At 44.3% G+C, this 16,792-nt stretch overlaps 2 protein-coding genes across 3 annotated transcripts; both read left to right on the top strand.

Moving 5' to 3' along the window:
- Positions 1-5,766: 5,766 nt before the first annotated feature.
- LOC128913747 (protein SOGA3-like) lies at positions 5,767-6,682 on the top strand. The gene is made up of 2 exons (XM_054211861.1): positions 5,767-6,011; positions 6,108-6,682. Exons 1-2 carry the CDS (start codon positions 5,978-5,980, stop codon positions 6,680-6,682), a joined length of 609 nt encoding a protein of 202 aa, XP_054067836.1. The 5' UTR covers positions 5,767-5,977.
- Positions 6,338-16,659, top strand: NPL (N-acetylneuraminate pyruvate lyase). Of its 2 annotated transcripts, XM_054211215.1 has the most exons (12): positions 6,388-6,524; positions 6,805-6,873; positions 8,581-8,654; positions 9,787-9,874; positions 11,044-11,101; positions 11,188-11,263; positions 12,552-12,644; positions 13,439-13,587; positions 13,791-13,837; positions 14,636-14,720; positions 14,833-14,872; positions 16,243-16,659. In XM_054211215.1, exons 2-12 carry the CDS (start codon positions 6,809-6,811, stop codon positions 16,392-16,394), a joined length of 927 nt encoding a protein of 308 aa, XP_054067190.1. In that variant the 5' UTR covers positions 6,388-6,524; positions 6,805-6,808; the 3' UTR covers positions 16,395-16,659. The 2 variants fall into 2 exon arrangements, with proteins under 2 accessions (XP_054067191.1, XP_054067190.1); XM_054211216.1 differs by lacking the exon at positions 13,791-13,837 and having other exon boundaries at positions 6,338-6,524; positions 16,243-16,400.
- The last annotated feature ends 133 nt before the right edge of the window (positions 16,660-16,792 follow it).

The following is a 16,792-nucleotide window of genomic DNA, read 5'->3' as shown; positions in this document are numbered from 1 at the left end:
AGGAAAATCCTCCAGGTTATCCTCAATTCTAGAAGAGTTAAACTGGCAAGGCTGCAAAGCAGAATCGATATCCAACTTAACAGTTTAAAACTCAAATTTAAAATCTGAGAGGTCAGTATTTCTTTTGATTTTTGCACCTTTACATATAGAGCAGAGCTAATGAGGTAGATGCTGTACATATAATGACATCACATCAGCTTCTCCGATGATGTACTTCTGAATACCAGCCAGCCAAGATGGTATTTAACAGAATTTCATCACTTTCACAGATGTTGTCTTGTCTAATTTCATCATTTTGGCTTGGATACTTTGTATTTGTTCTGAAAATAGAATTGGGTCTGACTTTGAAAGAAAATTGTATCTGGATACACTTATTTATTTATTGCAGAGAGAAACAGAAGCAAAACTATAGTTTAATTATGTCCAACCAGAACTGCATTCGTGGTAGCTTGAGAAATGGGAAAATCCAGATGTCAAAACTGCGTATAGGTAGAGAGAAGCGTGGTTTGGGGAAAGTAGAAGTAAAGGACAGGCATGGTAAATTGTAATCAGTGTAGAAAATATTTGAAGTGTTAACACAGCAACAACAAAAAAGTCTGGAGGAAACTTGGAGGGCCTTTGGCTTTAGTACTTAACCTACCTCAGCAAATCGGTTACGTAAGTAACCGTGTTCTTAATAGATACATGAATCCACTATGTTGGTACATGGCAACAAAAAAGTGTTTATAACTTCCCTAGTTGAAATTACCTTAGGGAGTTAATTAGATAAGCTTTAGACACTAGTGTTCATTTCTTTTCCCTATAGAAAAATCGCTTAAATCTATAAAACCGCATTTTTATTCCTATAGTTGTTTTGGAAAAACAGCAACTGATTTTTGCTGTTGTTTTTACTGGTGTCCTTATTGTCCTCCGAGCTTTGGCACCACTGACACTTTACTGCTTATTTCAGTGGGAAGTGGGAAGGCACTTTCCCGGTCGCTGCACAGCACACTGCAGCTGCAGACAGCCTCAGCTCTTCTTCTGCCCTGCCCAAAATTTACAATGCAGAGTTTGGAACCTGAATGTGAGTTCATGTATTCAGATTCTCCTGAATATAAATTCCCACGGCCATTTAAGCCTTCCTATTTTTTTTTCCATTGGGAAAATATATTTGGCATTAAACATGTGCTTAAAATTAGTATAAAGGAGAGGAAGTATTTTAAATGGCGACAGTAAACTCATTTCTTTTTTTCTCTCATCCTTAAGACTCTGAACTCACATACACATCATTGGCACTGTGATTGCATGTGGTATGTTAGCACTTCGGAGATTAGCATAAGGGGACATGCAGGTATTCATTTGCTGACAACTGTAGAAGGAATGAAGAGAGTTAGTAATTATCCACTGTATTATGTAGTACTGCTGAACTGGACCTACGCTGTCCCTCAAACCTCTGTGGAATAACTTGTGTATTGGTTTTGGCGAAAGCACAGTTCATTTCCTTCTGGTAATTACAGAGGGCCTTATCAGTGTGAGTATCAGAGATTCTTAGAAACTTTACCATCATTTTCTTAATTGCATTCCTTCCAAAGGTAAGCAAAGGCTGCCCTGAAGCGCAAAACCCTTGCCCAAGGACTGGGGCAGAGGAACAGAGGCAGTGAGGGGAGGCAGAAACAGCGATCATGGCTTTCAAGGACGTGGGAGGACAGTCCCAGCCCTGAACCAGCACTGAACTGGGGGGGTGATGGGCTGGGGCAACTCTAACATTTCTTAAAATGTCTCTAAACTACTGTAAGGTTTTAACCCCCTCTAGGCAGCTCTAAACCACTATATACCTCTTCTAAATTGCTCTAAAAGTCCTTTAATCGGCTCTAAAGAGCTGTAAGGACCTCTGTATTGCTGCAATGAGGCAATTGCCTCCAGATGTAATTTACACAACTCGTAAGTGGTCTCTAAAGCTCTTCTAATCAGCTCTAAACTGCCACTAAATGGCTCTAAACATCTTTAACGATTTATTACCACCTTTAAAGTGCCTTTAAATTTCCTGTAAAGAGCTCTAAAGGTCTGAAAAATAACTCCAAATTCCTCCAAAACTACTCAAAAGCACACTAAGCAGTTCTGAGATGTAATATGCTGTAAAGAGTGCTAGGGTCCTCCAAACTGCACTAACATCTTTCTAAACCTCCTCTAAGCAGCTTTCACATTCATCTCATTTCACATACAACGCCTCTATACTGATCTGAAGATCCCTGAATTTCCTTTGGGCCTCTTAAACTCCTCTAAGGACCTCTAAAATTCCTTGAATGTGCTCTGAGGTGCTCTAAACTCCTCTAAAATACCACCAGACAGGTCCAAAACACCTCTGATGAGCTTTTAAAGAGCTATTACTACACCCCCTAAATTACACCTTTTTAAATCATTTAACTGATGCTCAAACACTCTAGGGTGCTGCTAAACCAGTCTGGACTTTAAACAGCTCCAGAATACCTCTAAAATGCACTGCACTGCTCTACACCACATCTAAACAGCTCTAAAACGCTTTCAATCAGCTATAAACAATGGCAAGAAGGTATAAATTCCTCAAAAACCTCCACTCTACCTCTCTGAAAACCCTCTAAACAACACTAGTATCCAGAATTCCTCCACACAGTTTAAAACAGCGGTAAAATGCTTCAAAATAGATCTCAGAGCTGCCTCAGTCTCCTTGCAACTGCTCTAGAACTCCTTTCTGTAGTTCTGGAACTCCTGCTTACAGAGAAACAGTGCTGGGACTTCTCTGAAGCCTGCTAAAACTGCTCTGAACAGCACTAAGCAGCTCTACACCGCTCTAAATTGATCTAACTCCTCTAAATCCCCTATCAACAGTTCTAAGCAGCTGTAAAGTCCTGTAAAATGTGCTAAAACTCCTGTAAAGCACTCTAAACAACGGTAAACTCCTTTACCTCTTCTAAACACCTACTCAGAGCACCCCTAAACTGATCCAAAGCCTCCTTTATGTTGCCATGAGCAGCACTAATGTGTCTCTAAATACATCTAAAATGCCTCTAAATCTCCGCTGTACAACTCTAAACTCCTCTATATGGCTCTAAAATTCCTCTAATGAGCTCTAAGTAGCTCTAAAACCCTTCTAGACCAATCTGTCACTCCTACAAACTGTTCTAAGCAGCTCTAAACCACTCCAAGCTACTGTAAAACTTCTCTCATATGCCATCAACAGCATGGAGTAGCTCCAAAACTCCCTTAAAATACTCAGAAAAGAACTCTAAATGGCTCTACAGAGCACCAAATTGTCTCTGAACTTCCTGTTCTCTTGGGGCCAGGACTGCATAGCCTCTTCATTTATGACCTGAACGATGGAACAGGGAGCACCCACAGCAAATTTGCAGGTCACAGAAAGCTGGAAGGGGTGGCTGATGGACCATCAGTGTGCTGGCATCCAGAGAGACCTTGACAGGCTGGAGAAATGGGTCAGCAGGAACCTCAGAAGTTCAACACAGGGAAGTGCAATGTTCTGCAGCTGGGGAGGAATAAACTCATGCACCAGTACAGGCTGGGGGCCACCCAGCTGGAAAGCAGCTTGGCTGAAGAGGACCCTGGGGGATCCTGGTGGACAAGCAGAACTTAAGCCAGCAGTGTGTCCCTGCAGTATCCTGCATTAGGAAGAGGGTTGCCAGCAGGTCGAGGGAGGTCAGCCTGGTGAGATGCATCTGGAGTGTTGGGCTACCCAGTAAAGGGAAGACATGGACTTCCGAGAGTGAGTCATGTGAAGGGCCTCAAAGATGACCATGGGATTGGAGAATTTGTATTACAAGGAGAGGCTGAGAGAGCTGGGAAATTAGCCATAGGAATGGAAAGGCATAGAGAAGAGGGGATTTCTGGAAGCATGAAATGAGCCTCAAAGAAAAGAAAAATACATGTGCTCTGTGAGAACCTGTTAATAAAGCCAAACCCCAGAGAAAGTGACCTCTGCATGTGAACAGCCCACAGTGAGAATATTTTGGAATGGAGGAGGAATACCACAAACCCAAACTCCTAAGATTATGATATGAATACATGAAAAATGTGCTCCCAGAGCACACAACAATGGGGGATTGTTCTCTGTACTGCAGGCACTGGATGCTCTCAAAATGCGCTCTAACGGAAGATCTGAAAGTGCAGACTGAAGGCAGAATGTTTTACTGCACCTGGTTCACGGATGGGTGTAGAAAACCCAAATGATTTTCCCCAGGAAGCAAACCAAGCCCCACAGGAGAGCTGTGAGCTGCAGGCGTTGGGGCGTATTCAAGAAAGACCTATTGATGTCTTTTTGGTGGTCAGTCTGTATGGGCTCTATATGGCCTTTCATAGCCTCTTTTCTTCTGAGTCTGTTAAGTGTCGGCCACAAATCTCTGCAGGGCACTACCTTGCCTTACGAGGCGCTAGGAGTCTGCTGGTCAGATCTACTGGGAGAAGGTTTGAATTCCGGAGCAGCTGCAGTTCTGGTGGGATGCAGGAGGGTTGTGCTGTGCACAGCTGCCTTTCTGCCACGAGGCCCAAACGCTGCACTGCACGTGGTATGCATCTGGTAAAACCACATGTTGGAGAAGAAAACAGGAGCCACGTGGGCTGCATGAGAGGAGCGGTCTTAGCTCCCCATCAGCTATTGCTTTCTGCTCACTTCTCATAGCCTGACCTCCATTTGCCTTCCTCACACAGAGACATGGATCCTCCCAGCTCCCCACGCCGCATGTCCCAGAGCCAGAGCACTGCACTGGCGTTGGGAGCGCTTCCAGCACCACAGTGGAACAAGAAACAGGCAAGAGATGAGGAAACGGGCAGCCGAAGCCTTGCCTGGTTGAAGTCGTCATGGTGTCCTGCAGCCCCCACAACATGAGCTGCACCCAGGTGGTGGTGGTGGTGTACGTAGCGGTGCCAAAATGAAGCGGGTCTTCCCCTTAACTTCTCATTTCTATGCATCTTGTGCCTTTTGGTTTATGGCATGTTTTTCTACTTGTACATTACATGTTTATGTGTTGTTGGTTTGGGTTTCTCTTATCCAAATTGTGATGATTTGTAAAAGAACTACAAAATAGAGGCACTGAGTAACAGGAGGTCCCCACCACATCCATCTGCAGAGCTTGCAGGTAGATAACCACAGCAACGAACAGAAGAGCTAAATGCGACCTCTACTTTACCAAGGGGAACTAAGACACAGATATCAATGGCTGGCTTGTTTCTTCAATGCCACAACTTTTAAATTTCATGCTGAGTGCGGATTTGAGACCCTGAAGGTGAAACGTGCACATTTGTCACTTAAAAGGAGTGCAGAGATGTAAGACAAGTTGGAACGATGCTGAATTTTTTGGGCATATGGGATTTGGTTTACTACAATGATAATATTTTGATCCTTACCCTTAAATTACTGAGCTGTAGTTTTGGGTTTCATCTCCAGTTGTACCTTTGTTTTTGTCTGGGAAATGAGAAAAGATTAAATTTGACTAATGTGCTTGGGAAAATATAATCTTTTAACCAGAGATGCCCTTTATCACAGTTCCCAGGCCTTCACGAGCTTTTGACGTGCCCTCTGATGCTTGTTCCCTTTAGGACAAGGCAGTGTGGGTTTGCTTCCTCACTTACCACGATGAGCCTGTTGAAATCCTTCTCATTGAATGGCACTGAACAGCAGAGAATGTGTTTTAATTTCTGTTGCACCGTGCAGTGGATGTGTCTCTCTAGCAGAGAGCTCCAGGAGGGCATTTTGACGCTGGTGATGGCAGCAGTAGCATGAACTTCTCTCTCTCGTGCAGCTCCGGAGCGTGCGGGTGGAAGGGGAGCCGAGCTGGAGTCGCTTCAGGCTGGTTTGCAGCCAGGCTTGCCTCATTATTTTCACCTATCAACAGAAAGATATCCTTTTTTTTTTTTTTTTTTTTCTTTCTTTCTACGGTGGCTTGTGCCGGGGCAGAAATCCCTGCTGAAATTCACAGACTGGTCAGCAAACGCTCCCGCACCTCCCGCCCTGATGCTCTGCAGCCCCGCCGTCCCGCTTGGCTACGGTGGGTACCATTCCTCCGGCGGCTCCTCAGCCATGTGGCCAGCTCTCTTATCTCAGTTATTTATTTGTTTGTTTATTTGCTTTCCACTTTTGAAAGCTTGCAAACAGCGACTGGCACTCCAAGAAGCCTCGGCGGGTAAGCGCGAGCTGCGGCGCGCGGGTTGCCGGGGCTGCGGACGCGGAGCGGATGATGAAGAGGAGGTGGCTCCGCAGCGGAGCGCCCGGGCGATGCCGCCCCCCGCCGCCCGGCTCGGCGCCTTTGCCCCTCCCCGCCGTTCCGCTGGGCTCAGCCCGGGCAGCGGCTCCTCCCGCCGGGCCGGGGGCGGAGGCAGGCGGCCGGCGGGGGCGGGCAGGGGGACCGGGGAAGCGGAGCCGGCGCTGCCCGGGCCGGCCATCCTTGCCCCGGGCTCGGGCGGCCGCGGCCTGCGGGGGCTCTCCGTGAGAGCGGCCTTCCCGGGGCAGGGCTCTCAGGCCGGATCTCCGCACAGCTGCGCTCCCGGCCAGCCTTTATCAGGTACGTGCTGGAGGTGGGAGAGGAAGTGGAATTCGGGAATTCGGGGTGTCTCTGAAATGCGACTGCGCCTGGTGGTCCCGGGCCTGCCCTGGGGGGTGCGGGCTGCAAGAAGCCGCTTCTTCAGCAGCAGCAAGACAATTCTCTCTAACCAAAAATAACACCCTTGCAAAGTCCACTTCTTCTGAACTTTGCCTGCCTAGTTTTGCTGTTAACTGAAGTTAGTCGAAACTCTGCTTAAATAAAGATGGGAATCACTTTTAACTTTGTCTTTTCCAAACAGCTTAATGACACCCGGAAAGAAGTTAGAGGGTCTTGTAGCTGCTACAGTCACTCCCATGACTCCTGATGGGTGAGTGTGACCCTGTAGCACAGCATGGCATGTTGTCAGAGTTGCACAGCTTACTGCTGCCTTAAAACCCTGCCTTCCTTCTCTCTTACTTGGACTGTATCAGTTGTGGTTTTGTTTTTAAATCAGCTCCCTGATGGGATGGGGAAACGAGTAGGTTGGTCCCACTAGCACTGGAGTGGGTTCCCTTCGCCTCCACATCCTCCTGTTGCCCAGAAAATGCTGTAGGTGTGGGTTTGGAGAGTTTGATCAGTCTCCCATCTCTTTCTATTGCTTTTGTAGGTGCAAATTACATCATACTAATTATAAATTATATACTTTATAATTAAAGTTATATAATTAAATTATAATTATAAATCTATATAATTAAAACATATACTATTTATATAACCTTATATACTATATATATGCAGTATTTTGTTAAGGCAAATCACAGTCCTAGTTAAAAACGGCTCTTGAGAGCTAGAAAATAACTGTCAAAATGTGATGTCCTTTTAGACTTTACCCTAGCTAACTCGTGGATGCATTCATGTGTGCATGGAATTAGTCTAAACCAGAAGAAAATATTGCAAGGACTGCACAGTTCTGAAAATAACATCAACTCAAAAGTTGAAATTGGGCCTTCCTCAAAGCAGTGATGGTAAACAGATGTCCTCCCTACTGCATTTTGATGTTGCAAGACAGAGTTGTGTGGAGTCAGCAAAGGACCCTGAGCTTCTCTGATGGGGGATGTGTCAAGATCTGTATGTGTTTTTGAGGGAGACAGTGGAGATTTGCTAGTACAGTCCCCTGAAAGTGATCCTTTACTTCTGAAAAGCGCTGTGAAGCGCGCACTGTCTCAGTCGGGGCGCCCATTTGCATTGCAGTCGCTGCTTCCTTTCTTGCTTTAAAGGAAACTTATTTCCAATTGCATTTTTTATTACTACTCAAATGTATTCCAACATGGTATTTGCCAAATGATCTGGGTCCACTGCCTGGTGTGCCTGGCCCTTAAAAGATATGTTCTGGGAATGCGGCTGTGAAATTTTGGGTGATGTGTAAACTCAGTCAAGGTCCCAGAATTGACTTCCAGACTATAGTGCTGGTCTGTAGGTTTGACAAATGAAAACAACGGTGAAATACTATACACTGATAAACAAAATAAGTTTGTCCTGCAGAGAAGATAAACTTAGAACTCGATTTCCACTGTTTGTCAGGGAAGTCTGTTGCTTTCCGTATCCTTTAATGAGAGAGAGGTCAAAGTCACATCTAGCAGATGCCATTTCATGGTCTGTCCCCAGCAGTTAAAAGTATAGTTTAACTATTTGCCAGCACTTGCACAAATATCTTTGTGCACTCAAGAGGGATCCTGTTTCCCTCAAACAGTCAAAAAGGTTTGAGTGCCTCTTGTTCTCTCCTGTCATCCAAAATAAGTCCTTTGCTGTGACAAGCCTCCAGTAATTACCAATTGAGATAAAAGGTTGGAACAGTGAACTACTTGTCAGGAGGAAGAGCAACTGGAAGAAAGAACTCAGAACTGAACTGTTACCTGAAACGTTAAACATGTGTGTTTAACACATATCATACCTTGGGGTAATTTGTGTGTGTACAAATGCAAGGCTTCAAAAATACCTGTCTTTTTTTTTGGTGTTTATCTCTAAGTTTGATATCTGTTAGTGGAGATTCAGGGTTGCTGAGGGTCCTAAGGTTGCTTGGTTCCTTTCATTTCAGACAAATTAACCTTTCAGTGATTCATCAATATGTGGACTATCTGGTAAGCGAGCAGAACGTGAAGAATGTGTTTGGTAAGTGTTTTTTTTTGACAGAAACTGTGTTACACCCCTTTTGCTTGGATGGCACCCCTATGATAGCTTGCCTGATAGAGCTGTAGTAGGAGGGACTGTGGATGTGGGATCAACCTAGACATTTATATTCACCAGCGGAGACAGTGTAAGTGATACTTAGGGCATCTGCTTTTGCCTACACCCCATTTCTGCGTGGGATAAAATAAGCGTTGCCTTCATACAGTGACATTTCCAGGGATGAATGGATAATGCTGTCTTGGCAGAAAAGACTCAACTGAATAATTCTCCCCTTTTGCCTGGGCAAGATCCAATCATCTGATTAAAAAACATCAGGTCAGGAGTCCTGGGAAGTCAGTGGGCTCATCAAAGCCGAATGGGCTTCTTTAGGAGACCTGCGGTGCACTGGGTGATACCCAGGTGGTCACTGCTCCCATCTGTCTCCATTCTCTGACGGCTTGATAGAGAATGCAGCATTAGCTAAACCACTTTCATCCATAGCCTGGCATAGTTAAGTAAGCTGAAGTCAGTGATAAAATTTTGGTTCAAAACTTATGTGTAAAGAGTGCCAAGATGAAAATCAGAGCGTGGCAGTGACTTCAGCTATCCCAGTTTAATCTGCTGTTTGTAAATGAACATACTGACATCTCATTGTTTTCTAGGGGTGCTTTAGCCTAGGTAGGACACTAGGACACACATGGTTCCACTCACGACAGAGACACCGAATTTCCTTGGGGTGGAGGACAGGCCATCACTCTGCCTGGCTCACTGGGCATCCCTTTATCCACTTGTCATAGCCTGACTGGGAGAAGGAGGTGGTGTCTGCTGGGGAGGAGGTACTGGGGGGCAGTTTCCCAGTTTCAGCAGCTGATTCTGCCTCCTCCCTCCCAAAGCGGCTCATCCTGAAACACCCAGGTTTGCGACACAAGCATTTAGTGATGATCACGCTGCAATTCCCGTGCAGATGCTGACATGGACCATTGCTATCTTAAAATGAGTTGAAGGAAAAATGTTTCTTTTTAATATTTTTAATTCTTTTAATATTAAATTCTTTTTAATATTAAAAGCGTCAGTTCTTGTTTTCAGTAAAAGCAATGCATGTAGGCAGCAAGTGTGTTGTGTTGTGTTGAAACAGTGAATGGCACAACAGGAGAAGGACTGTCCCTTAGCACCCAGGAGAGGAAGCAGTTGGCAGAAGAATGGGTGTGCCAAGGAAAAGACAAGTGAGTAGCTGAGAGGGAACAGGGGATTCCAGATCTCTTGTGATGGTATGGACATGCCTGATTGCAAAAGCCAAATTTTGCCGATGACTTTTTTTTGAGCATTTTGTTGTTGGGCTTGTTGCCCAGGGTCCTTTATCGTAGAAGTCTGTGTTTTTGTCACTGCCAGTTAGCTGGTGTCCATTTCTGCTGCTTGGAGAGCTTGTAAGAGTCCTCTTTGGTGCACTGAGGGGTAGGGGGACAAAAAAGGGCTCGGGGGACAAAAAGGGCTCTGCCTTTTTTTTTTTTTGCTCAGTAAAAATTTGATTTGATTTTGATTGCAGAGCAATCTGCCTATTAATGCCCTGTGAGCATTTCTCAACCTTGTAATATATTAAATGATTTGGTATGGGGTAAAGCTGACATATAAAGTGTTTAACTGCTTCCCTAAAGGTGCAAAATCACTGGCAGAAGAAGGAATTCAGCCCAGATCCGCAGCTGTGTATCCAACTGCAGCTCCATTCTCCATCTCTTGTACCTGTCATAGTCTTGACACCAAGTCTCCTCACCACTGCTGCCTTCTTAGTTTCTATGTCAGAGGATGTGGAGAGGAGGAGGCGTTTTCGGGGAGGATAGTAAGCAGAAATAAACTGGTGTAAAGGCTCACAGTCTGCATGGATATAAAGGAGAAACACAGAAATGGGGCTTACGGGCTGGAACCTGGGAGGTTCCCTTGGCAGGAGCAGATGAGCAGTCAAAAGGTGCTGCTGTGAGATTGAACTCTTCTGGTAGTTCTGCAGAGAAATAGGTTTAGAAAGCAAAGATTGCTTTGATATCCTTTCCTTTTCCCAGCTTCCCCTTAAACCCTGAATGTCTTAATTTTAACTTCCTGATAAAGTGCTAAGATTTGTTCCTCGTGACAGCCTTGCAAATATGACAGCAAGGAATCACATGTGATTTGTATTTGCAAATGTGTTTTCTCTTTTCCACCACCAGCTGCTTGCCACTGTCAGCATTTTCCCCGTGTGTCTGCTTGTCAGGTCAGCACAGGTCAAATCCTTTCTAGGTTTAATCTAGCTCAGTGAAGTTCTTGTTCTGTGGCAGCCTGGTCTGAAGCAAGTCGTTTTGGCACACTGGTGTTTTTCACCAGCACTGAAACCTCCCCAAACCGTCTGAATTTGTTTTTTATGCAGATTGGATCATGTGATCATTCATGTGGGAGCACTGAGTCTGACAGAGTCCCAAGAGCTGGTGAGTGTATGTTATGATTCCTTTTCACTATGTGTGTAACAAATGTAAAGTGAATGTACCTTCAGGTACTTTCCATTCTTTTATAGGCAAGACATGCAGCAGCCATAGGTGCTAGTGGTATTGCGGTAATAGCCCCCTTCTTCTTCAAACCCACAAACAAAGGTGAGTAGGTGTGATTGCCAGACCTGCTCAGGCCTCTTATATTGCCCTCCAAACCTTTATCATAGAGAAAGGATTAATGCCATCTTCTTTCTTTGGAAAATAGTCTGGTGATGATGTTTGCACACCTGTTTTGTCTGGTTCCATGCTAAAGCAAAACCTAGAAGAAGCATTTTTTAAAAGATGGGAGATATCAGAATTCTCCCAGCAAGAAGTGGGAAGGATGTCTTTCGGGATGCATTTTGTTAGCCTCTTGTAGGGGCAGAATTGCTTATGGAAAGAGTAGTTAACTAGTCTGTCTTCTGAATCGACAGTTTGGAGCTCAAGCTTGATCTGGGCCACACTAGGAGGCAGTTGGTTTCATGCTGACCCTTGCTGGACACTGACCAAGTTGATAAACTGCTGATACACAGGTGTGCTTCGTGTTACTGAGGTGATCAGGTTTGGTTCTATGCACCTAAGCTTACCTCAGAACTTCTAAATTGAATGTTTTGCTTTTAATGCCATGAACATAACCTAAAAGAACCACATGAAGTGGAGGTGTTTAACAGAAATGCTAAAAGTTGTCTGAATTAATTATGAATGGAAATGTTCACGTGAAAGCACCAGAAGAAACCAGAGTGGATTGCCAGAATGGCTGGTATTGACAGCCAAGGACACAATCAGTGGCAATGAAACTGGTAAGCGCAGAGGAACAGCGCAAAGATCAGCAGAAGACCTTTGCTGATAGTAGCAGTGAGGTTTCAGCACACTGCTCTTCCTGCTACACCGATGTGAAGACTGCCTAAGATTTATGAAGGATACAGTGAACAAGATTCTCAAGAAGAATGTCAACCATAGTAGCTCTTTGATTCCTAAAATGGTACAAAAAAGTTGTCCGAAAATCTGTTCATCATCACCATTGAGCAGTAGCCCAGGGAGGTGAATGTGAACTTGATCCCTTGTCCTCTGTGTTGCACACAAGTGATGCTGGTGAGGCCTCTTTGGCACACAGGTCTTGTAGTTTGCTTGTGTGAGAGCATGCGTGAGTTATATCTGCGAGCGAATGAGTGTGAGTTACTGAAATTGGTTTCGTTTAAAATAAATACCATCTTTACCTTCACCAAGATCTTCCACTGAGTTTTGTCACCTTTAATTTTTATCGTGTGTGCAGGTTTTTATACGATTGGCTGCATATGGCATGCAAGCTGTAGGTGGCCTCTCCACAGACCCTGGCTGCTGTGAACCTCAGCTGTCTTTCCCTCTGGATAGTCTCCTTCTCTTATGGGGGCACTTGTTTGTTTGCTTCCAGATGAGCTGATTGCTTTCTTACAGAAGGTTGCGTCTGAAGCCCCTGCGGTTCCATTTTATTACTATCACATTCCTCCTCTGACAGGCTTGAAGAGTAAGTACTGCTTAGTCAGCTCTCCCTGAGCCCACAGGCTCATACCGACATGTGTAATCCCAGGGGCTGGTGTGATGAGTCTACCAGTAGTATGTGGCCTCTGCTCCTGTCACAATGAGGCTGTAGTGGAAAGGATCCTTTCCAAAAATGGGAGGTGAATCCAAGACTGGAAAATAAGTTGAATTCCTCTTCATTGGAAAAAAAGTCACAGCTTATGAGTACTGAACAACTGGGACAGAGGAGGTGATGCTGACGTGGCGTTGCAATTAGTGTTGAGCAGGATAGGTAATTGCCTGGGATAACTATAGTTGCATCCTGATTTTTTGCACGATAGTGGCCACCATCTGTTGGTGTATGCTGACTGCATAGTCGTGTTTGCTAGTACATTACGTGTGAAACCACAGTGCTTCCCAAGTCGCATTATTTAGCAGAGGAATGAGGAATAGAATACAGATCTTCACTTACTTTCGCTAGACAGTAAGTTAAATGGTGTTTCTGGATGCATAAATTTATATTTATTCTTAAATATGTTATTGCCAGTTGATTCCTAAATTTTCACTTACCCGGGGTTTTTCCCTTCGGATATCGGAGGATGGAAAGATGTCTTCTGTATAAATCTGGGAAATAATCACACTGAAGTTACTTTATTGGTTGTTTTAGAGCTATATAGTTTACTAGGCTTAAGCCAGAAGTGAACAAATTCTAAAGTACTAAGTCTCCCTCTTGGGGATGAGATAGTTAAAACTCTTAGAATGGGGGCGTGTTTCTTCATATGAGATTGCTGTTCTGCACAGTTCGTGTTGAAGAGTTGCTGGATGGAATAAAAGAGTGGATCCCCACCTTCCAGGGTGTGAAGTTCAGCGACACGGACCTCTTGGACCTTGCACAGTGTATAAACAAGAATGAGAGAGAACAGTTTGCATTTCTTTATGGCGTAGATGAGGTAAGAGGCTCCACTTAAAAATTATTTCTTCTATGGCATTCTCTTGCTTCAGCCTTGGGGGGGAAAAAAGAAACCCTGGAAATTCAGTGCCAGGTAGTTCTGATGCTTCTTCCCACCACCCCTTTTTTTTTTCTTTATTTTGTTAAATGAATTAAAAATGTGTGTGTGTTTGTTTTTTTTTTTCTCCCCCTACCCTGAACTAGCAACTGTTGAGTGCACTGGCAATAGGGGCGAATGGAGCAGTTGGAAGGTCAGTATGGCTTGGACTCCTCCTCAACACACACACTGTATTGTTGTATCTTCCACTATCTACACAGTATTTCTCTTAACGATCTGCTGTCACCGCACTGGAGGATTTTGCAGGGTAGGGCTGTACAGTGGCAAGCAGACAGATAAGCTAGCTCCAGTGCTAGTGACGGGGCAGTCGTACAACCTGGGATCTCGGATTATGTTCGTTTGGGTGATCATTGCTGCAGTTTGTAAGCTGACCCAAGGGTTTCAACATATTTCTTTATCCTCACGCAACTTTTTGAAGTAGCGAATCACTTTTATCTTCATTATATGGGTAAGGAACCAAAACCCAGAGAGGTTAAAATTGTTAGTTCACATGAGAAGTCTGTGAGGAAAAGGGCTCTGCTGAGTTTAATTTCTGATTTGTCTTCTGCTCCTCGTTCCAGGCTGCTTAGATCAAGTACTGTGTGATACCTGTGTTCTTGTGTCGGTGATCCATTAAATGAACAAGCAACTGGAAAATTAAGTGATTGACTTTCCATATTGCCAATTGTGTCTTTTTATTTTTAATTTTGAAAAGCTGTTCCATTTGGAAAGAACTGGGAAGAGAAATCTACTCTCTAAAGTCTTCCATAGGGCTTGGCATACTTCAGATACTTGACAGCGTAAACCACACATAGATTGCATGAATCTCTATCATAATAATGCCATTCTTAGAATGGCAGCAAAAGCCTGTGGCTACTTCTTTCTTTTCAGTGGTTCTAAGCTCCTCCTTTGCATTTACTGATTCTATTTTTGGTTTGGTTTTTTTTGGCAGTACTTACAACTATTTGGGACGAAAAACCAATCTAATGTTGCAAGCCTTTGTAAAGCCAGACCTAGCGCTAGCACGGAAGTATCAGGTACAGTATCTTCACTGTGCCCACTAGGAGCCAGCCTTCTTTCTACTCCAGCTTTACTGGGGCTGATTGTTCTCATTGTGAAAAATTGTCCTCTTGTGTCTGTCTTTTCTAGTTTCTCACTGGGGAATTTCTCAACTTTGTCATCAAACTAGGTAAGTCCTACACTGCCTGCTTCCCTTGTTATATCTAAAAATGCAGACTTGGTGCTCCAGAGACTCTCATGTTGCTGCACCCTCAGAACTTCCTTCCTGAAAGATTTTGCAGTGAAAAAATGTTGTGTCTGCTGTTTCCCAGGTTAGTAGCAGCTGTGAGCTCCACAAAGGGAACTGACCAAGCATCTCCAACAGATTCTGCTCTCGCTTCCTTCCTGCTTCTGTGAAATCTCACAGCTTTAAAGCCGTGACTGTGATTTTCCCTTTTTCTTATCTTCACTCTTTCAGTGGGTTGGTTTTTTTGGTTCTGTCACCAAAAGCCCATTTCTAGCTTCTTTTCTAGAGTCATTTTGCTGAAATCATGGTGCTCAGTAGGAAAACAGCTCTGATACTTGTCTCTCCTGCCTTGCTATAATTTAAGAGTAAATCTGCTCAAGGCTGTACAAGGCCAAAGTGTTTTAAGATGGAAAGATTTTTATAAAAAAGCAGAAGTTTTAATATAAAAAGCAATTTAAACTAATCAAGTTGGAGTAGTGTAGGGCGATTGAATTGCACATTTCATGGTCGTCACTTAATGAAGAGAACTGTTCACTGTGTTTTCGCTGTACACGTGCAAACCCCAATGAACGTAGCTGAGTTTTAGTGCTTGGTTGTATTTCTTGGCTTAAAAGTCAGAGGAAATGCATCATTATTTAGCCTTACAGATAGAGGCAAACACTGAATTTCCAGAGGTATATAAGGAGACTTGAGTTATGGACAGAGAGGCTTCCCGAAGTTTCTATGGTGGTTTACGCTGGAACCCAATGTCACTGTCACAGGCCAACAGGATGTTCTGACCTCCAGGGCTTGGCTTTATGTGAGTCTGCGTTGGGGAATAGCTGCGAGGCTGCAAACATCAGGTTGCTGTGATGATGAATTGGCTGGGGTAGCTCAGCCTGCCAGCAGAGCTAAGTTTGAAGTGGCCTGATTTTTGCTTGGTTTACCGAGGGAGGACTCGTGCCATCTTTTCTGTTGTCAGGGCTGCACGGCAATACTTTTTGGCAAGGAGAAAGGAACACACATACTGGTTGTAAAGCTGACAGTAGTTTGTAAAGTGCGTGTCTAAGAAAATAGCCTGCTTGGTATCTTTGGGAGGGAAATGGTAATGGTAAATATATAAATGTAATGAGTATTTTTAGTGTAATGTCTTTCCTGTTTACAAGTATGATCATCTCTTAGTTACACTGTTTTCACTTCCGAGAAGTGCTTAAAGCCTGGTTCATGCCGGATTACACAGGAACTCTATGTTGCTGCTTTTTTGGACGCCTGTATAGAGACTGCTTTAAGCAAAACAATCTGTAAGTGACCTGGTTTTGCTTTTGTCCACCCAGGTTTTGGTGTTGCACAGACTAAAGCTGTAATGACTTTTGTTTCTGGCATTCCCATGGGACCTCCGCGGCTTCCACTTGTTGATGCCTCTGAGGAGTTCATCGTCAAGGCCAAAGCCAAGCTGGATAGCATTGTGTGGCCTGATGGCGACTGATGTTCACTTCCATGTCCGTCTGGAAGCGGAAACTCCTTTTCTTTCTGGGATTCACTGTCACTTGGCACGCTGGTCATGTGAGGGGCTGTTGATTTCTTTCAGGGAATTGGCAATGTGCCCGAGCCCCTTCCTGCTAGGGATGGATTTGTTGGTGCACATGTAGCCACCTTTTTGTGTAACTCTGCTCCCCTGGAGCTCTGCACATCCAAGGACTAGCTGGTATCTCTTAATAAAAAATTTAAAAAGCAAATTTTTCCCAGTTGAAGGATCCTGACTCCTTTTGCAGCTCCTCACAAGACTTGTGCTCCACTCTCGAGTGTATTTCCGTACAGGGCACGGGTAAACGGCGGGTAGGTAGGGGGTGGATGCTCCTAACAGGCCCCAGTTTGCTCCAGTCT

Source organism: Rissa tridactyla, chromosome 8 (genome assembly GCF_028500815.1).
Source record: "Rissa tridactyla isolate bRisTri1 chromosome 8, bRisTri1.patW.cur.20221130, whole genome shotgun sequence".
NCBI classification, from domain to species: Eukaryota; Metazoa; Chordata; class Aves; order Charadriiformes; family Laridae; genus Rissa; species Rissa tridactyla.
This window is presented reverse-complemented; position numbering and strand designations above follow the sequence as displayed.